Source organism: Astatotilapia calliptera, chromosome 10 (assembly GCF_900246225.1).
Source record: "Astatotilapia calliptera chromosome 10, fAstCal1.2, whole genome shotgun sequence".
Taxonomy (NCBI): domain Eukaryota; kingdom Metazoa; phylum Chordata; class Actinopteri; order Cichliformes; family Cichlidae; genus Astatotilapia; species Astatotilapia calliptera.
In genome coordinates, this window is record NC_039311.1 from 29,248,149 (window position 1) to 29,271,119 (window position 22,971).

The 22,971-nt window shown below is 37.9% G+C and overlaps 1 protein-coding gene across 2 annotated transcripts; it reads left to right on the forward strand.

The window, feature by feature from the left end:
* The first annotated feature begins 2,478 nt into the window (after positions 1 to 2,478).
* LOC113031077 (dual specificity protein kinase CLK4-like) lies at positions 2,479 to 19,076 on the forward strand. 2 transcript variants are annotated; one of them, XM_026182959.1, is made up of 14 exons: positions 2,479 to 2,509; positions 10,036 to 10,391; positions 14,085 to 14,178; positions 14,305 to 14,399; positions 14,985 to 15,108; positions 15,601 to 15,667; positions 15,815 to 15,928; positions 16,118 to 16,284; positions 16,636 to 16,730; positions 16,850 to 16,979; positions 17,058 to 17,140; positions 17,229 to 17,308; positions 18,322 to 18,397; positions 18,484 to 19,076. In XM_026182959.1, the coding sequence occupies exons 3-14, from the start codon at positions 14,142 to 14,144 to the stop codon at positions 18,619 to 18,621; spliced, it is 1,206 nt and encodes a 401-aa protein (XP_026038744.1). In that variant the 5' UTR covers positions 2,479 to 2,509; positions 10,036 to 10,391; positions 14,085 to 14,141; the 3' UTR covers positions 18,622 to 19,076. The 2 variants fall into 2 exon arrangements, with proteins under 2 accessions (XP_026038744.1, XP_026038745.1); XM_026182960.1 differs by having other exon boundaries at positions 2,505 to 2,538.
* Positions 19,077 to 22,971: the final 3,895 nt, after the last annotated feature.

The window sequence follows — 22,971 nt, forward strand, 5'->3', positions numbered from 1 at the left end:
CACACACACACACACACACACTGGTACCATGATTCAAGCAGACATTAAAGTAAGAGAGGCTGTCCGGTCCAGTCAACTTTTGAACTCCATTAAAGTATGAGGAGCCTCTCTCGCAATACAGTCCAATTCAATAAGCTTCATTGGCCTGATGTAGGATATAATGTACAGTGTACTCCTGGAGCCTTTTTCAATACAAGGAATCAAATAAACAGTTGTCTGCCTAAAGGTTAATACATCAAAAGAATGTGGACATGTGAACTTTACAGTCAAGCTTGACCCCACGAGAACAAAAACAAAAAAGGAGTGGTCAATTTTGAAGGGGGCTGAACAGCCACAGGTATAAAGGGGCCCTCTTGTGGTCATATGAATGACCGAATGTAAACCATCCAACATTTGGACAGATCTAATGTTACACAGAATCTGTATGAGAGTGTCTCAGCTGTAGGGCCAGGGGCTCCTGTTGAAATGATGCTGTAGTGATGTGTAGGTGGACCAGTTTATTTTATTTTATTATTTTATTCATAATTTTCAGGCAAACTTTGACCTGTTTTAACATTTGACAGCACTAAAAATACCTTAAGTGTCATTCTTTTATCCTGAAATTTGATGATTTTTCCTAAAAGTATCCAAAATGTGAATAAAATCTTTACTTTCCCCTGGGGCTGTTCCAGGCCTAAGTTCAGATGGATTTTAGATCCACTAATGTGCTGCCATTTCAGTGAGTGTGGGAAACAGATGTGCAAGTCCCACACATGCAAGGTTTCCGAACACCGCATTAAATGTACAGACTAGTTTGCAAAAAGCAAACTAATATTGATAATTCTAGATTGTACTTACGAGGACTGTCTTTATAATACAGCAGTGAAGACAGTGTCTAATGATTGTGGTGGTTATATAATAAAACAGAACAGTTCCAGAAAGTTCTTCCCTTTTCGCTTTTAAAAAACTACTTTAAAGTCATTATGGCAGTTAGTTTTTCATGTTTTAGGTAAAATGATGTGTGAAAATACACATTTATCACTGAAAATAAGAGTTGTAAATCCTAAAAAACACGCTCTCGATGCTCTTGGAAACATTAATTAGACTTTAACAATTGTTTACTGATGTCAGACGAGCTATTTTTACATTCTAAATCAATCTATGATTCAAAATGACTTATTATGATTGGCCTGGGTCACAACTCACCTGAACTAGATTCATGAACAAATATGAACAGTATACAAAGGTTAATGGCATTATAAAATTGATCTGTAAATGGTTCTAGATGCAGTCTAGTAAGATTTATGTCCCCAACCTAAAAGCAACCATAATGTTAACATGTTCAGATGCTGCCAGATAACGCAGTCGAGCACTACCTGTTTGAAAGTCAAACAATCTCCAACAGCCATCACGCCTAAAGCTTTTTAGCCCTGTTGAATCACTTCCTCACTTTTTCTGAGACAACAAGCAGCCTTAAGTAAGAAAAATAAAAAAACACAATAACAAACACAAAATTCCCAGTTTGCGACACACAGTTGTATCCGTGTCTGTCTGCTCGTGCCGTACTGTAACTCTGCTGGTTTGTGTGACTGATTGACTATATTCTAATCACAGCTGAGAGCTTTCACATCTGTCTGTCAATACATCTGGCAGTGAAAAGGACACTCTTCATTAGAAAGTGGTGTGTGTGTGTGTGTGTGTGTGTGTGTGTGTGTGTGTGTGTGTGTGTGTGTGTGTGTGTGTGTGTGTGTGTGTGTGAGAGTGAGAGAGAGAGAGTGTGTCTGTGCTCTGCACTAAATTAAATGTGTCACGTCCTCACTATGACTGCATGTCTGTAATGAATCACATGCGTGGAAATATTGCTAACCAGGAGCTCGTTGTCTTCTTTTTCTGAAAAAAAAGAAAAAAAGAATTGATCTCCTTAGTCCAGCAACCTCTAATCACACACACATATCAATCACATAAACTGTCCAGTGGGTTGATACCAGAGGTGTGGACTCGAGTCACATGACTTGGACTCGAGTCAGACTCGAGTCATTAATTTTATGACTTTAGACTTGACTTGAAAAAATGTTCTAAGACTTGTGACTTGACTTGGACTTTTACACCAATGACTTGGGACTTGAATTGGACTTGAACCGGTTTACTTGAAAAGACTTGATATTTTACCCCAAATATAAAATTTAACATGCATATTATATAGAGATTGAAAATGTGACGTCATTCACGGGTAGAACCGCAAAGGATTCTGGGAACTCGTGGCAAGCGGTACTAACGCACGCAGGCTTTCAATTGAAATCAGTCACACAGCGATAAAAAGAAACACAAAAATGTCAAGAAGCTGTTGTATTATTAACTGCAATAGCCGGTCGCATGACAGCCACGGGAAGCCGACGGGTAAAGAGATCGGTTGGTCGTTGAAGAGAAATTGTTCGAGCCATGTTTCCAAAGTAACAAAGACGCGACGGATGGCCTGGATTGCAGCCATTCAAAGATCAAATATAACGTCCCAGAACACTCCAGCTCACAGGTTAGTCTGCTCCAAGCATTTACACGAAGGTCAGTGTTTTTTAGTAGTTAATACGTCATTTTCATAACATAATTGGTGATATAGGTTACAAGCAAGTCTGGCACTGAACAGAAATTGTCGCGCTATGCTCCTTTATTTATTGTGCATAAATAGTGAATTGTCCTGACACAATATTGCGTTTCGCTTCTGTTATTATGGTACATTGACAAAAACATATACTTTTATTCACAGGATAAAACAGGTTTTTTGTATCACTAATTGCCCAGTACGATTACAGCATACAATATTATTGTCACTGCTACATTTCTGTGATGCTACCAGAAATTATTTCCACTACTAATTAATTACCGTTGAGCTCAAAGGTCCTATTAATAAACGGTTAACGAATGTGTATTTATGACGACGATTTGTGAGACTGGTAAACTTATGATACGTACGATGGTCTTTCGTTCTACACGGTGCATTTCAAGGTCCTGTACCCATCCGTCGGTAAACTGTACCTGAGCTTGTTGCAGTGACCTGAAGTTACTAAACTTCATGAGTGTATGCACTCACTCCAAGAACCGTATAATTATAAATATGCATATAAATATGCTAGGATGAGATAGCTGACTTCATCTAACTAGCAAATGTTTTCCAGGCTACGTTGGTGATTCAGTTTTTTTTAATGTGTATGATATTTTTGTCATGCGATTTTAAAGTCGGTCCTACAAGCGCATCCAAGAATAACATGCAGCTTATCTCAGAACTGTCGGTGAAAATTATTCTTGGAGCTAAGTTTAATTGAGCTGCATTTTATAGAGGTGCAATTTCACAATTTGTGTATATTTTCTAAGTTCACTATTTTGTCATGTGTTGAGAAAAACACAGATTAAAAAATTACATGGTCTAATATTTACATTTAGCATAACTGCAACATTATTTTTTCGTTTTTTTTTTTTTAAAGACTCGAAAGGACTTGAAATTCAAAGTTTCAGACTTGTGACTTGACTCGGACTTTTACACCAGTGACTTGAGACTCGACTCTGACTTGCCTGACATTACTTGAGACTTGACTTGAGACTTGAGGATAAAGACTTGAGACTTACTTGAGACTTGCAAAACAATGACTTGGTCCCACCTCTGGTTGATACTATAAAGAACAATACAATATAGCACACAGACTATTTATATACTGGTTCCGTTGTTAAATTGTAAATGAAAACTGTTCATGTTATTCAGGAAATATGTTAAATTATCTACTGAGGACTTTATGTTTTAAAGAATTGAATTGACATTTCAGAACTTGTTGTTCTGTAAAGGATATTCCTAAAAAAAACTTCAATAAAGTTTAAAGCCTGATTATTGGCTAAAAAGAGAAGAATATACAATGAAAAAGTCCAAATTTTAAGATAAAATAGGATTTTGGAACTCAAACTAAGTTCTAAATATAAAAGAAATGTCAGATTCAGGTGACTAAAATATCAGGTTAAAAATGTCTGCACACCTGAATGAACGACAAGTCTTTAGGATGAAGGAAAAAACAGAAACTGATAAATTATACACTGTAATAAAGAGTTCAGTAGAAAAATTTTTATTTTGTTTTTTTGTGGCAGTTGACAGACTTTTCCATAAATGATAAAACGGAAAATTCTGTAGATTTACAGTATACTCTCTGTACTATTTATGGACATTTCCTTCAGCTAAAACAAACAGAAAACTAAATTTTCTGTATCACTAACTGATATTTTCCTTTAATAGAAAAATTGAAAGTTCTGTTTATATACCATTCTCAGGCACTTCTTTTCACTGTAACTCATTAAATGTACTTCTTTATATCCTATATTTCTATACAATTACAACCTAATACACCACTTGCGCAAAATTTTGTAAATTAAAACCTTTTACATTAATCTGTGCTTAGTACACAATAACATTGGTACAATTAATGTTAACTATTCTTCACTCTCCTCAACTCAAAAACTATACTAAAATATAATGACAGCACCCAACTTGTCATTAAATGACTCACAAACTTTCAAATTTGAGCATTTTTATTTCCTTGAAATCAGTTTGCCCAAATGTAAACGTGTTTATATACATTCATTCAAGTGGCTCCAAAGTGTTTTATTCAAACAGAACACCTGACAAACAAAAAATGTAATATTTAACGATATGTTTACATTTAATAATATCCAGAGTACCTTTAAGTTAGAATCACTGCCTTGTGGTTATTTTGCCTCAGCCAAACAGTTATGGTGTGGTTTTCATCCATGTCTGTCCACTCATGATACAGTATACACATGTAGTCAGTTATAGCCACTCACTTTTGATTACTGAATTGCATTTACTTCATCAACAAAGTGAATTTTTGTGAACATTTGTCCTGGATCAACTCTGTGGGGTCTTTACCTTACAATATAACAAACTTTGAGTCAAGATTTGTTGACTGTTGACGCCACACCAGAGTCTATTTAAAGAAGTTTAAAGTTTACAGTGGAACACCTATATCAATGATCGGATTTTCAAACACTATCTTTAACAAAGAGAGAGTAAATGATCAGGAAACAAATACAGATTAAAACACAATGGGAAATAAAACATCTAAGAGTAATCCTGAAAATGTCAAGAGTGAAGTCACAGCAAATGATATGAGGCTATTCCTAGACGAATTGCAGTGTTACACAGGAGCAGTGGCAGCAGTTTCTATCAGGTCACGCAGATTAAGCCACCACAGAAACGATTTGTAATTTTGTTGAGAACATCATCAATGTGCTCGCAGTCGGCAGGTGTAGAACTGACGTTTTGCCAGGACATCCCCTTCACTAAGAGAAAAAAAAAGTGGTCCCAAAAGAGACAGAGACAGCCCCAGAACTTGACTCTAGGTGCAAGAAAAAATGCAAAAAACTATATGCATGCTTGTGCATGTTCTGCATGCAGACTCCGAACACAGATGAAAGACAGTGAGGGGCAAAGTACAATAATAAGCGCTTGTCCGGATGAAGACAAACTGTAAACAGCGGCTAAGTGAAAAAAGATCATCTGTGTCCACAAATCCTCAGCAGTGACAACACTTAAACAGCATAGTTCAAAATCCTCAATGCACACCTTTTTTTGTTTTTTGTTTGTTTTCAAATTGTCTTAGCTGTTTAACTTTAAGTAGAGGAAAAAGTACATATTTGCACAACCACTAAATGTTAGAGAAGCCTCTGAAAACGAGGTCACAGTTACTTCCCAAGCAAAAACCTCTGCTTATGTGCACAGACCCTAAACTGCAACAAATAAGACCATAATAAGACAAGTGATTACAAAGTGACACCAGAGGGTAGAGGAAGAGCAAGCACAAAGTGACACGTTGTGTGTGCACACTTTCTCTTGGTACGACTTCATATGCCAGTGTGAGAAAGTCCTGAATGCAGCCTGCATCTTAGTCCATCAAGTTCCATCTGAGCTTTAAATAAAATACACAAATAAGCTTTTTCTTAGATTTTCTGAGTTGTTCAGTTCATACAGGAACTTATTCAGAGGAAAAAAAGAGAAACAAAAAGACATTTTAAAAAGTTGTTTTTTGTTGCTGTTGTTTATGTTTAAGCTAAAAAATGAATAAAAATACAAAGGATTATAATACACGTAGAGTTGCATACAAATAACATGCTGTTGCAACATAAGCAGTTTATAAATAAATTAAGATACATACCTTGAAAAACTAAACAACCACAACATTAAACTCACCTTGTATTTGTAGAGAAGGTGATCAGGCTTTTTCTTCATTTCCTGAGACCAGCTCGATCATCACCAGATTTTCTTGGCCATTTCTCTGACCTGGAAAACCAAAGTGTGTGTTCACAGACTAAATAAGGAACATTTTTCCACTGCAGGTTTTAGAGTGGTTCAATTAGTGATAGGTGTTGATCCACTTCTCAAATAATCTCTAAGGACTTGAATTTTTAAGAAAGACACATATATCTCTGCATATATTAGCCTAAAAGCTTGATACAGACATTACAGTTTATAATATGACAGCATCCCCCACAAGGCATATAACACCCCTGCACACCAGCACTGTGCTTATATTATACTTCAATCAAGATATAGTTATTATTTATTTATTTAGTTATAATTATTATTATTTAATCATATTAGCACAATCACATTAGCACAAGTACAAAAATATTCAACATACTTGAAATGCTGCTCAGCGTTACATAAATTACATTTTCAACAAATCTTGGAGTAAAGATACAGTTACAAGGAAAATGTGTCTATTTGCAAATATTAATTAAACATTTCTATGTGCTACAGAATGGACATAATGATAAATGTGCTGAGGTGAAAATAAACTTTCAATAATATTACCACTCTAGTCTGTTAATCGCCAAATTAATATGCTGGTCAGCTAGCTAAAAGCCTTTACTTTAGCAGCCCAAATAAGAGGCTAACATTAGCTTTTGTTAGCGTCAACCAGGAAGGTCTGAGGCTTAAACTAGGGTTAGTATAAGTTTTCCTGAAACCATTTAAAGTTTAAAGTAGAGGCAACCATAAAGCATATGTATTATTATAGTATTTGTTAGAGTCCTAAAATAATTTCTTCCTCTCTATACATTAGTAGAACCATGAAGTTTTCACTTTTCCTAGTTATCTACATAGACCCCGAGATACTTGAACTCCTCCACTTGGGGCAGGAACTCATCCCCGACCCGGAGTGGGCACTCCACCCTTTTCCGGCTGAGAACCATGGCCTCAGATTTGGAGGTGCTAATCCTCATTCCCGCTGCTTCACACTCAGCTGCAAACCGTTCCAGTGCGAGCTGGAGGCCCTCACCCGATGAAGCCAACAGAACCACATCATCCGTGAAAAGCAGAGACGAGATTCTGAGGCCACCGAAGTGAAAGCCCTCCGCCACTTGGCTGCGCCTAGAAATCCTGTCCATAAAAATTATGAACAGAATCGGTGACAAAGGGCAGCCCTGGCGGAGCCCATCACCCACCGGGAACGAGTCAGACTTATTGCCGGTGTCGTGGCAAACTAGGTATCCCCGACAGAATTTGTTTCCCCTTGCGTCGTGAGCATACGCTGGACTGTCCAAATCACGGACAAACAGTATCCCACATTGTTGATTTTTATTTTACAAACACTTCTCATAATGACTAACTACTCCTGACATTTTTGAGAAGTTAGCTCTTTATACAACGAAGTTATAGTGCGATACAAATAATATCAGGCTGATCCTGCCACAATTTGTTCCCCCTGTGTAAATCACGGACAAACAGTATCTCACATTGCTGATTTTTCATTCACAAACACTTCTTATTATGACGCATTACTCCTGAAACTTTAGAGGATTTAGCTCTTTTTAGAGTAAAGTTACAGGAGAATAAAAATAGTTATTAGCCAAAATGTTTATGGTTTATTAAAATAATCCCATCTGATACCCCCTGGGGAATAAATATATAATTTTCTGTTGTAACCCTCTAACTGAATGGTAATGTAATGATACTAATTTTTCACTTTTTCACAAAATGAAAACATCAGTACTTCCTGCGTGCTCCCAGCACAGGGGAAACAAATTCTGTCGGGGATACCTACTTTGGCACGACAAAAGTCTCCGTTTCCCCTTCTGTCTGTCTGTGGGCGTGGCTCCTTCAGCTCGTTTTAGGCTCTGAACTGCACACCTGTCCCCATTCGAGTACTCATCAGCTGCAGTGTATATATACAGCAATCCTGTCATTCACTGATTACTCTGTCACACAATGCAGTTAAAAGTCAAGGCCAATAGTTTTAGCGTTTGTTCTCAAGTTCAGTTTACTCGAGCTACTAACGCAGCTTTCCAGTGCCTCAGATTTTCCATGTGTGCCAAGTAAAACCTCTTATTCCATGTCAAGAAGCCTTCCTTTCCTCTCTCCATCTGTTCCTCGAATGACTTCTGACGCTCACTTTTTCCATGAGATCGTTTTCAATAAGCTCTTTAGGTGAGCCTCCGGTCATGTTCTTGTCTCAGAATTTGAAGAATGCCAGTTGTTAAAGGTGCGGATATCTTTACTTTGAATGTTTTTGAAAAGAAATCTAAGTAGTGGTGGGCGTGAAACAGTATCAAAGTGATGCAACAGTGCGCTTTCATGTCCTCTTACCCAATTAAATACGTTTTTTATCAGGTTTCATTAAATCTTATCTTATCTTAAACTGTGAATCAAATAAACAAGACTGATTTAAATATATTTCGGACTACAATATTTATGTATACATTGTGTTAAATGTAAATAAAGCTGCTTTTAAGTGAAACTGGATGTGTACAAGTAGCTGCAGCTTTTTTTGACGTTTTTAAAGGAATTTCAACATTTCTATCACAGGAGGTAATAAAATGGAGCTCATCTGGACAAATCCAGCATTGACATCATTGCACAAACCCTGAACATTTGCAGCTAATTGAAAAGACCGCATTTAGACCATATTTAGAGGAGTATTTGTGTTGTTCTAAAATTTAGTTGTAAAACTTAAGATATTTTAACAGCCAAACATAAATTTTAACTACTAATGTTTAAGCATCAGTTGGTTTTTCCTTCATTTGATTATGTACGCTGTTAATTTCTTTTTGACCCAGGATGATCAACACTACAGGATTTATTTAAATTAGCGCATTTATGAACAGTCATCTGTGAAGCAGTGAAAAAAGGTGATCCTTCTATGATCCCTCTGAATCAACTATGGGCCTAGAAATGAACTCTGAGCAACACCATATGCAAGAACTGTGACGGGGTTTGGGTTTTTAAAAGGTTGAGAGGTTTAAATCAGACCAGAGATTCTAAGATTCAGAGATGACTGAATATCACACTCACACTTTAGTGCAGAGCTATGTAGGCTGTAAACTAAATTCAATCTGATACAGCAGAACAAACCTGTTAGCAACTAATTTAGCAGTAAGATTGACAATATAATAACATTAGTTCTAGACTTTCTGGGAACTCTAAGTAGGTCTTTGTATTAAACCAGTGGTATTATTCCACATTTTGATTTTGGATGCATGTCATCCCCTTTAGTCCTTCATCTATGATAATTTGTCAAATGAACCAAAAACAAACTCTTTACTCATAAAGCATCCCAAGAAGAATGAATAACCAGTTTTCATGTTTCTGGGTTTGTCAGCACATACCAACAAAAGTTAAGTGTTCAAGAGAAAACTTTAACCTCACGAAGTAGTAGTTATCAAACATAACTCTGGTTCTATGCTTACATTTCAACATGTTTTGTTGTTATTTGCTGTATTTAGACTTTATTATTATTATTATTTGTTATGTTATATTAGCTTTGCAACATTTAATTTAAAGATCGGAAAATAAAAGATACTGCTCTAAAACAGTATCAGTGAGTAATAGCTTACGTTTTGTGGATCCAAGCCTTAATGTGGCACTGTGCTTACATGGAACCACAGTTATGTATGATTTGCTGGTGGATCGTGTGCCCCATGTCATTCATAGAGTACATCACCTAATGTCCTGCATCATCCTGTATCCACAGTTTCAGACACAGTACACTATGTTTTCTCCTGAAGGATGAAAGAGGAGCCTTTACGGGGTGAGGCCAAGGGTCGAGGCAGGAGCAGCCCCCGTGTCCTTTTTCATTACAGCTGGCAGAGGATTTTACTGCCTTGAAGTACACCGGAATGTCCATGGCTTGGTTTCCTGAAGGACATAATATTTTATTGCACCACGGACGCCATTTTTCCCATTCCTTCTTTGGCAGCTATGCCATGTGGCAACAAGTGGTTGTGTTGCTTTGGTGGGGCGTGGAATAGTGGCCCAAGGAAGCTAAAGAAGAGGACGATAAGTTGCTTGAACAGACCTGCAAGAGCCCAAAAAGCAGATAGAAGAGAAGCAGAAGACTCCACAGTTTCAATTCCAAATACAGGTAAGCAGATAGATTGCTATCACTAAACACTGCAAAATCTGTTGTAACCAGTTAACTGTTTTGCAAATTGTTACAAATGTTGCTTTTTAAAGTAGTTTATTATTGACTTCAAACAATAATGTATGGTTCTTATTATATGATATATATTATTATATTTTATTTCGATTTGATTTTTTTTCTTAAATTGTTACTTTTATAGCTAAATGAGTTTGTACAGTCGAGGAATTTTTCTTATTGCTTCAGTGACAAACATCCAATGGGGGCGTGGGGTGAAAAAAAAAAGCAAAAAAATTTTAAAATACCAACTTTTAAAATATAAAAATAATCTATAAAAGATTTTCTGTTTATAAACTGATGGAGATATGCAGTAGGCTGCAATGCAAGTAAAAAATATGAACCGTGCACCAAATGTTTAAAATGAAAATTATAAGAACTATGTCCACTACTGTGAAAAGGATAAATGCACAGAAAAAAAAAAACATCAATATAACTTACAGAGTTGGATGCAGTGGTTTTATTTTTAACTTGGAATAAGTGAAGCAGTACATTGGTACTTAGCACCCAGATAAGATGTGGTTCTTCACAGTTACACTGGAATTTGAACTTGTTTACATGTAGTTATTCCTGAACTCTGCTGAAGTAACTCGGCATGAGTTGCAGTTAATAATAATCCTTTTGTATCTTATACTGGGCATTGGAATGGTTTATCCTTTTACCCCCTTTAAGATAAGCCAGCTTCATTCTGATTGGATGCTCTTTGTAAACAACAGATTTGAAGGGGGTGGGTTTCCTGTGCTTACAGAGCCAATAATGATAATAATAATAATGATAATGATAATAATAATCAGTCTGGAAGGAGCATTTAGAGCCAATGTAAGTCTGAGCTTTTTTCATTATTTGAAGCTTAGTTCACATTTAATATAAACATCCAGCATTTTAGCAATACTCTATATGACGCACAATAATAAGCTAACCAGCCAACCAGAATTTTTATTTATTTTTTTCATAGCCATGGTGTTGTGACATTTCACTTTGCTGCTTTATTTAACCTGTGGTGTGAAAAGACAGAATCTCATTCTGTCCTGCAGTATTCTTAGTGTGTCGCATGCATGGACTGTACACAGCAGCAGTGTGTTAGCAGACACAGTGCTGATTGTTGGAGCTCTGTGGTCTGGACAGCTTTCAGAGCACAGTTAGAGCTGTTGTTAGATTTCATCTAAGTGTATTTTCAGCTGTATCAGATGACCTGTTAAACTACAACTGAACTGAACTAAATAATCCCCTCCAATTAAAGCAGTCACTCACCTATCTCAACCATCCAGATTGAAATTTATCCTATTACGTAATATAGAAAAAGGGTACAAAGGAATAGAACTTAAAGGAACACAGTAAAAGTCAACTTTAGCAACTTTGGCTGTTTCAGCAGTTGTCCAGAGAGCATTTTATGGTAATTTTCAAATGACAAAGACTCTTGAGGTTATGAAATTGTTATTAGAAGTAAAGAAGAAAGCAGGCTGATGTCACAAAGCAGCCCTCTGCAGAGATCTTAAATCTTCAGACTGCTGACTGCCTCCTGATTTATATCCAGTCAACAGCTGTTTCTTTTAATCATTCCTGAAGGAAGTAGCTTCCCTTTTACTTACAGTAACAAGGTACCATAACTCTGACCTGATTTTAATCCAAACAGCATTTCCTTTCCCCAGTTTGTATTTGCACAAGAACACTTCAAGATAATAACTCAAAAACAAAAAAGCTTTTAAAAAATATTTTGCCATTGTGTTTTGTTAGGAAGTTATTGTGTTTCAAGAAGTGTTATTTGCACCTCATAACCCAACGGTGTTGTCAGGCTGAGGCCTCCATGGTTGACCTCCTAACATCAGTCAGGTGTTAACCATATTCGGTCAGGGTTAAGTTATTGTCCAAATTTTTTAACATCAAAATGTGCGCAATATAATTTGAAATCCTTTCCTAGCTTGTAAAAATGTGGCATATGGCTAAAACAAGACCCACACTGTCAGCACATCCGATCAGGAACACCTTGTACTTTGTTCTAGATTTAAAATTTAGGCAGTGAATTTTGTTTGGAGCAGTAAGAGAAGATCTTCTAAGAAGAAGATTTTGTTTTTCATGTCCAAAAATAGAGTTAAATTAGTTTTGTTAGAGAAAATAAGCAATTGGGTAATAATAAAATCACTGCCTAGCCAAAAATAATCAATCCCTATACAGATGACTACAGGCACAAATGACTGGCATTGCCTTTATGTAAACCAGCATGTTTTAAATAGATCATGTCTTGGTGGCTGCACTTTTACTGGGCCCTATCCTTCAGCTGTATTGGTTTCTTATTCTGCCTATCAGTAATTAGGAGTGGCGTACTCTGTGCTCCTGGCAGTGGCTGGTGAGTGAGTGTTGGATATTCTTAAGTGAGTGACAACGGTCCTACATGTTGTCAGTGAGAGTGAGCCATCCTTACTGCTGATTTACAGTCGATCAGAGACAGCCGACCCAGACGGGCACAGAGAGACAGATCTATGTCTCAGGAGGGAGGAAGAGAACCCTGCAAAGGAACACCTAAAAGCCCCTCAAGAGCAAAACTCCTCAACGTCTCATATGCGAAACCAAAATGCAGTTATTTCATGACGCAGTTCAAAAACACACTGCAGTAGTTTTGACTATTAGAAGTTTCACTTATTCTGAGTGACTGAATAAGCTTGGGGCTTCTACTACTCTTAGTTGACTAAGAAACTGCATATTTTGACAAGCATGAAGGATTTGTCTTTCAGTTTATATGTTTAAACAGCTGGTCACAATCTCCCATGGACCATTATGCTATCATGCTACCTACACATCCCTAACTTCACCTTCTGCACAGAACATCCTAATATAGGGTTTTCTAAAAGGTCAGTGATAAAGAACCAAAACCCTTGAGACTGTGTGCTATACCTCATGTTCTTAAAGTTAAGAATATGAGGTATAGCACGGAGAGCAACTATATTATTCCAAAAAACAGAGAAGAGTTTCTCCACTTCACTCTTAAGAGTGAAATTTCTCATTCAGGTGCAGCAACAGTAAATTATAATGCTCCTGACTATTTTTAGAAGCACTTTATGTTTACCAGCACAGAAAAGCATGTTGTCTGTGTTATATTCTACTCATGGAAAGCATTTTTAATGTTGTTCGCTACTTTGGTGATATAAATGTTAATCTATATTCACGAACAAAGTAGTCTATTCAAAGTACCAGAGATTTTTGGTTTTTTAATAAAAGCTACATCACTCAAGTTTCCACTGCTGCCGTTAACCATTTTACATAAATAAAAACAGTTCATAAAATCATGAATATAGATATGCATAAATAACATATATATTACATGAGTGCAAGATTACATTCCCACTGCCTCGTGGGAATTTGTACTGGCCTCATGTAAGAGTAAAAGATCCTAAGCTTAAAATGCTGATAATGTGCCAGTAAAGAATTTCTATATTTGTATCGATAATGTTTGTACCGGTTTGTTTGGCACCTGTCATTCCTAAATTCTAGTACGATAACGCTGCCTCACACGTGTGTGTAAAGTTTAATGCTAAAGTGTGCGATTCACTCCTTAGTCTGTGAAGCTAAATGCGAAATGTCCTTTTTGCTTTTTAAAGCTTTCACAAAGCCTTTTTTGAAAATAAGTTCTCCTTACATTTGCAGACACTACCAGAGTGTGGAGAAGAGGCCTGAGTCAGGTAGAGTGTTGATAACACTGCAATGGGCAGAAAGGATGACAACTCCGAGTACTGGAGAGGTAACGCTATTTCCTCTTAGGTTTTGGCCTTTAATAATATCTGTTACTGTGATCCTCATACAGGTTAATTATTGTCTGTGTTTCCTGGAACTGTTTTGAAGTCTTTCTCTCTCTGTCCTTTGGTAGATGGCGATGACTCCAAACCTGATCTACAAACGGATACAAAGACTGGAAGTTTCAACCAGTGCATCCACCGCACCACCTCAGAAACTCATAACTTGGTTGGATAATCTTCTTTCTGCTCAGTCCCCCTAAGTTTGCCTGAGGCTTTTTTTCCTTATTGTTAAGTACATTAACATTAGTTAATTAATTACATTATATACAGTGCATTACATTATATTATTTGTTGCTAATTCAGATGAAAAATAACAGGTGTGAATGAGTAACCCATCAAAACTAGGAGCATCATCTAATATAGCAACAGCAGGGTCTTGTGTAATATGATTACCCCAAATAATCCACTGTGATTCAGTCGATGAAATAGGATCTGTATATAAAATATATTTTTGTAGTTGAACTTTCGTCTTATTTTGAATGGGAACACATCCCAGAACATCGGCAATTAAATTGCTGTTTGGAAAACTTTAGCTTGCTAGACATTTCTTATATAATCTAATGGCTTCTCAACACTTCTATGATTTTATCTTAATATATAAAAAAGGACAGAACTGAGTTTTTTATGATTTCAAACTATCCCATTATTGGAATTAAATTCTATGAAAAAATGGACATTTTTCAAATTGACACTCTGTTTTTCTCTTTTGCTTCTTATCCATATATCTGACTGAAACACAACCAACGCTCAGGCTGATGACAACGCTGGCAGCGCCAATGATGATGAAGTGGAGGAGGGTCAGAGGGGAAAGAGCTGTGAGGATGATGAAGAGGGCCACCTGGCCTATCACATCGGCCTCGTGATGAAAGAAAGATGTACTTATCACATTCCCCCCCCCCCCCCCCCCCCCCCTTTCCCCTTATGCTTTTTTTCTTCTAAAAGGGCAACTGACACCAGAATAGCAACTCTAGAAATAGTTTCCTGTTACCGTGATCACCTGACTACTTTCACTAGTACAGAGGAACTGGCTTATTATTTAATTCAATTCCTCTTTTGTACAATAAATGTACTCTCAGGCACTTAGTCCAGGATGCTAAACCTTTCACTTTTTAATTTGCTGGAATGCATTACTGAAAATTAACCAAATGGTTTGTGATTAAACTTGAACTGAACCTTATGCCATAATTTGGAAGCATCACACAATCGTCTGGCTGTGGAAGAAGAATGAAAGGAAAGCGACTAGTTGACTTTTCAAATGTGTTTGTGACAAGTCAGAAGCTGCAGGAAGTGTGTTTTAGAGTGTTTTAAAAGTGCTCTGCTCTGGACTGCACTGGTGATCCAAATAAATATCTGTCTGTCCTTTCCAGATGAAGTTGTCTCTGCACTTGGAGAAGGAGCATTTGGAAAAGTAGTGAAGTGTATAGACAGAGAGAAGTAAGCACGCATGCTGAAAAATCCTTGGAATTGATGGGTATTTCTAGTGCTTCGAGATTATATGTTTTTTTTGTTTTCAACATTCAGAGGTCCATATCAGCTTTAAACCTCATATACACCTCTGCATGTCGTGTGTCTGTTCAACAGAGATGAGCACGTAGCTGTGAAGATAGTGAGGAACATTGAGTGTTTCTGTGAAGTAGCGAGGTCTGAGATCGCTGTGCTGGAGGAAATCAACCGCCTGGATGATGATAACAGATTGTAAGTGTAGCTTACATGAAATCCAGGGGGTTACATTTTTCCTTGACAGCATTCAGTTAAATCTTTATTCTTCTTGTTTAACTGATGGGCTGCAGGAAAGAATAGCTGTGTTATTGCTGTTTGCATTCATTTCTCATTCTAATCTCCAGCGATTGCGTTATTAAAGTGATTTATCGTGTCTTCTGACAGCGCCTGCGTGAGGCTGCTGGACTGGTTCGAGCATGAAGGCCACGTCTGCATCGTGTTCGAGCTGCTCGGCCTCAGTATCTTTGAGTTTCTCCGACAGAATGAGTTCCTGCCGTTCAGCGTGGAGCAGATTAGACGCATGGCCTTCCAGATCTTCAAAGCTGTGTGCTGTGAGTCGGGTGTTTACTTCTGTGAGACTGGGCGTTGTAGGTGACTGTTTACGTTGGCAATCTTGGGACTGAAACATCTCTTAGTTTCTAAAGACTTTTTTATTGTTTGTGGGTTTTTACATCATTTTAGGAGAGAAATCAAAACTAATGTAGTGTAACAAAGCGTAACCCTGTTAGCTTGTCTGCCACTATTTTGATCAACAGTAGCTGACAAACAGGCAAAATTACTGATTCATTTAAAAAAAAGGGTTTTTTTGCCTTCTACAGGGACAGTCGAACACTGTGTTGCTCAGTTTAAAAAATTGTTGATTTCATGCACAATTGTATTGTGTATTTTTGTGTGTTTTGCAGTTCTGCACCGTAACAAACTGACCCACACAGACCTGAAGCCAGAGAACATCCTGTTTGTGCGCTCTGACTATGACCTGGAGTATAATGAGGACTTGGTAAGAGTGCAATATCACGTCATGGTTTTATTTTAAGGTTTGCTATGTGATGAAGGATGTTTACTAGAGAGTGTGTGTGTGTGTTCCTGTTTGTGTGTATGCGTCCATTTTTATGTCAGGAGTGTAAGGAGAAGAGGCTGAGGAGTCTTGATGTGAAGGTTGTGGACTTTGGCAATGCCACATTTGACCACGAACCCCATGAATCCCTGGTTTCAACGCGTTACTACCGAGCTCCAGAAGTCATACTTGGTACACAAACAACTGACACATGCACACACACTCCTACATGAACACTCAGAGAATTAAGCTCAGTTATCTACATTTCAGGTCTGGGCTGGAACCAGTCATGTGACGTTTGGAGTCTGGGCTGTGTCATGATGGAGTTTTACCTAGGACGCGCACTCTTCCTGGTACACACACAGACACACACACGTGCACGCACACAGACACACACACGTGCACGCACACACAGTAGTATAACTGCTGGTTTTGTTTCAGACCCATGACAGTAAAGAACATCTGGCCATGATGGAGAAAGTCCTCGGACCGGTCCCTCCACATCTGCTCAAACAGACCAGGTAGCTACACAAATAGCTACACACACACACACACACACACACACACACACACACACACACACACACACACACACACACACACACACACACACACACACACACACGTGAATCAATTGTTCTTGTATTTTGATGTCAAAGACAAATGAAATCAAGAAGCTGGAGGACTGTGGTTGTTGAAAAGTCATACTTACAACTTACAAGAGAAAACACAGAACTAATAATAGGAGAGCGAATAAAGAAGAGCAACAAATGATAACTAAGGACATTTGAGAACATGGCATGAAACCATGACTAGACAAAAGGGCTCATAGAGCAGTCTAATTATGCATTGCCCCTACAAAGATCCTTCCCAAAGGGTTTTCTGCACCATTCTCAGGGTCTCATAGGTTGTTTGTACCCATGGAGGCTGCATAAAAGCATCCCTAATTGAGTCCCAGTTAAGTGCAGGAGTGCCTTAACTGGCACTCCTGCACTCAGCCTGCACTGCATACTGAAAGAGCACTTCATTACATACACCTGAACACTGAGGTGAATACTCTGAATGTAACTTTTCATATAGCACAAAGTTCAGCTGAATTTCCCCATAGTCTGCAAATGAATGCATATTTGCACCCACAGATGCAGATGATGACAGAGACACTTTCAGTGAAATCCAAAAGAAATCATATTAAACATGGCAGAAATGCTGCATTTCATTTGTGCAAACAGACACTGTGCATGTGCCAATAAACAACTCTTATATGCAGCATTTTTCTAAAGAACTGTCCAAGGAACTGTGCACAAAGAACAAAAAATATATAAAATAACACTTTGATTAAAAAGATTGTGCATCTGCAGGAAAATGAAATTTAGCAGCAAGGGTCTCCAAATGGTGATATAGAGCTTATCCATGATCTCTTTTGTGAATATGCTCTCCTCAGCTCCAGGTGTAATTTGAAGTAGTGTGTTGTGTGTGTTGACAGAGTGTTTTTGTCTGCAACTGAATATAAACACTGTGCATGTAATCTGTGTAGGAAGAAGCATTATGTGCACAGCGAGTGTCTGAACTGGGACGATGAATACATCAGGAAACACTGTCGACCTCTCAAGGTACCCGGCACTCACATCAACCAGTCAGCTTCAGCTGTGAGCTGGGACTGGTAGCTGTAGGAAATCTGATTATTTCTGTCTCTCAGCTGTACATGCAGACGCAGAACGAGGAGGAGAGGCAGTTGTTCGATCTGCTCAGCTGCATGTTGGAATATGATGTGTCCAGACGGATCACCCTGGAGGAGGCACTGTGGCACCCGTTCTTCAGCCCACTGAGGACGTAGAGGCAGCAGCAGTGCAGCTAGCTAATGCATGCATACACACACACGCACATACACACACATGCACACATGTTTTCATATCTTAGTGAGGACCAGTGTCACGTCAGTGGGAGGATCCGGGGGTTTCTCTGTGAATTTCACGTTCCCGTGGCAGCGTGCTCGGTGCTTGCTCAGATTTGAAGTTCAAGTTTTTGCTGTGGAAAGTAGCTTTCTTCCCACACAGACTGTACAGCAGACGCTAATGTTTTTGTCACTTTTTACGGAATAAAACTTAAAGTAATGTAAGTACGTCCATGCTTTAAATGCTGCATGGTCAAACTCTCTCCTGCACTCCATATTATCCATTGTTGATCTACACACGTCTGTTGCTGCCACGGATGTCGCTCGTAAATCATTGTCATGTGACACTCTAACAAACAAAATCACGACAGTTTAGTAATGCAGTAATGCAGCGCGCTTACGGGAAAGTAACAGTAATCTCATTACTTTTTTGCAATAGTAATCCCTTACTTTACCCGTTACTTTAAAAAAGTAATCGGATTACTTTGGAGGACTTTAGAGGTCCTCACTCTCATTGGCATAATGCTTTCCCTAGCCTTACCATCAAAAATGAATACCATACTATAACCCGTAGCCTAAACCTAACCATGACCTAATAGTAACCCTGACACTTTAACCACACTTTGAGCCTCAAAAATACCTTCAAACCTGTGTGAACAGGCATTTTGTCTCCATAAGTGACTGTTCGTCCTCACAAGTACAGTGGCATGCCAATTTTCTGTCCTCACAAAGATCTTTTAACATGTACACACACACACACACACACACACACACACACACACACAAACATACAAAGAGGCACTAAACATCTACCTCAGGCTCTAACTAAAGAGTGCAGATTATTTGATTGCTTGGTTTTTAATTCTGAATTGAATTTTCAGCTGTATTTATAGATTCAAAGAGCATTCCTGTTTGAAATAATCCCACCATGATGTTATAATCCACACAGTATTTAATTCCATGTTTTTGATTTATTTTTTTTGTCAGTTGTTTGTAATAAAGATTTCAGATTTGATGTGTCCGAAATTTATTCTGTCCCTGATTGCTGATCCCATTCAGGGTTGCAGGAATGGGCGGAGAATATCTGTGTAAATCCCGGAGAGGTCCCCAGTATAGAATTGCTGTTTTATATGATTAATTAATATTCTTTTTGTAAAAGTACTTTCTGCTCATGTGAAATCATGTTAATGTCTAAAGAAAAAAACAACACAAAATGTTGTTTTTTCAGAGTTTTTCAGATGCAAACTTGCATACTAGTGTGTATACACACTGAAAGGATTGCATTTTTTTGCAGCAACTTCATCCTCAAAAGACAAAAAATAAAGTCATCGAGCTATATTAATATAAATAATATAATAATAATATAGAAAGAGTATTTTTACTCAGTTGTATATAGAATTTGTATTCTATTTTTATCCTATTGTATATTCTATTCTATTTTATTCTACTGTATATAGTATTTTATTTTATTCCATTCTATTCTGTACAGTTGTGTACAGTATATTATTTGTATTGTATTCTAATTTTTGCTATATAACTTTTGCACTGTCCACTTTCTGCTGTGTCAAAACAAATTTCCCACGTGTGGGACTAATAAAGGTTATCTTATCTTATCTTATAAGTTGGTCATAATGTCTAAACAAAAAAAGGAAGAATGTGGAGATTCCTATTTCATCAAGAAGTTCATGTTTGGGTGTGTAAGTACGTAACACGATAAATTCGCATTTGAAAAACACACTCGGTATGTAAAGAACAAAAACTTAAAAAAGTGGGAATTTTATGTGTTTTGAACAGAAGGAGGGTGAACTAAAGTTTGTGGTAGTTGAGATTTGGGCCTTAGAGCTACTAAAAAAGGACGTTGACAGAGTCTCTCAGAGTCAGCCACCAATGACCATTTTTAACATTCACTGTAACTATAATGAGTGATGTCTACGGCAAAAGTAATCTGAGTGACCATGCTGGCACAGAGCAGCATGATGTAATGACAAATATTTGTTCCGATTTTTAGCTGAGCTTATTATGCTTAATGTAGATGCTGCAGCCTATCAGTCTAAAGTAAATGTCAGCTATCTAAGCTCATGCTGAAATCTCTGACATTTGCTGGTGTAACTGCCTTGTTGATACAGACTGCTGACATGTAAAGTGGACGGTAATTTCAAGATTTAAGTAGACGAGGAAGTCTCCATGACTGAACAGTTATCCAGGTATGAAATGTTACATGTGCAATAGCTGCTACTCCGAAAAACAGCCGGCTCATCGGCTATCTGAGAGTCATCAGCTGAAATTACATGGATGTAATAAAAGAGGATGAAAACAAAATGTGTCCGAGAGAATTGATAACGTTATCAGTTCCGCCTGTTTCCAGACATGCAGCTGCATGTTGTTTATGATCCGTATGACTTCAGTTTACTTTTCACCAAAGAGACGCTGCATATCTAAAGCCATAGGCTGTAATTTTAAATGCAAGATAAGGTTGTCAATTTTGTTTTTTCCTGTGATAAATCTGGAAATTTCCATCTTTATCCAGTTGAAGATTTTGTCAGTAAAATTATCAAAATGATGGTTAAAAGGATTTTATAGCAACTAAGAGTATTTAGGTCCTAAAAAGATGAGAATTCTTCAGACTCTTGTGAATGTTGCCAGTTTAATAATCACTTAAGAGCTAACTGCACTACTTGTGTAATAACAGTGGCAGCACTTCAGCTCATTAACTGACTGTGTGGTCACTGTAACTGAAGACTGCTACATGTTCTGGTTGTAAATGGACCTGTTCTTATATAGCGCTTTTGTGCTGTACATTCAACTTGTACATTCACCCAAGAACTTTTTTCTACGCTGTTTCTAAGTGCTTCCTATCTAACATTCACACATATTCATACTCCGATGGATGCATCGGAGAGCAACGTGTGGTTAGTATCTTGCCCGAGACATACAGACTGGGATCGATCACCTGAGCCCCACTACACAACACTGTTGTGTTATCCCAAGTTCTGTAGTGAAGTTTTGATGTAAAAAGCTAATGTCCTTTTGGTACAGCTGCTTTGTGTGAAAGGTAAAGTGTAAACACTGTATCACTGGTCGACCTCTTGACCTTGGTTGTATCACAGGGCCAACTAACAGAGACATACAACCATTCATAATCACATTTACATCAAGGGCCAGTTGATGGAAGGAAGCCTGAGTACACCACAAGAACCCACACCGATATAGGGAGAACAGGACCTTCTTGCTGTGAGGTGGTAGTGCTAGCTACTGCACACATGTCCCTCCTGCCAGGACCTACCTGTGGGACAACTGTTTGTGTAATACTAAGGTCTGCTCTGTAGTTTTCTGTGCTGCAGTTTCATCCATCCACCTTCTTTTGCCCATCCAATTCAAGAAGCTTATTAAGGCACAGGAAAGCATGCAAACTCGAAACAGAAGGGCCCCAGCTACATGGTGGATTTGAACCCAGGACCTAACCAGACCACTGTGATGTGCTCCAGAGTTTGTGAGTGAAATTCCAGTATTTTATCAGCATTTTGACAAATTATCAGTTAGTCTGATAACTTAGCACTCCACCCCGTCATCTAAATATGAACACTTCTGGCTAAAGAAACTGACATGGATGTTGGCAGAAATTATCAAAGTAAAAACATGGCTCCACAAACCACGGTGTGACATCAAAGTCATTTATAGAGAGCCAGGAGATTCCAGAGACTTCTATACTGACTTTCTAACAGGCTTCTCATCCCACGTCCTTGTGGGATTTCTCCAGGCTGTACACAGACAATGTCCTCTGTGAGTCTCTGTGGAATATCAGGCTTGCAGTAAGTGGGCATAAAGGGCGTAAATATTCGGTAATTATAGTCATTCTAATCTTGGGACTGGTCTGAACCCCTCCAGACTTATCAGGAGTGCACGTCAAAGTCTGTGAACTGAAGCACTGAACTTCCTGCCCCCTGCTATCACTGACCTCTGACCCCTCGTTTCACATGGAGCAACGGAATAAATATCCAAGTTATACATAAATGTTGTTGTGCTCACATTTCTCCCTCCTACAGTCATTCAGCACAGGGAGTACCAAAGAGAAGTACTGGCCTCACTCCTAAATATTTCAGGAATTACCCTGGTTTTTCATAATTTATCATAACTAATAAATATATGGTTAAAACCGATGACATAATAAACCTGATTTCCCCTTTACTGTCAGATGATATTTGTGATTTTTTTCCCTGCCAAAATATTATACAGATTAAGCAGATCAAATATGCATCAGAACTATAGCATAATTCAAATAATTAAATTAGACAA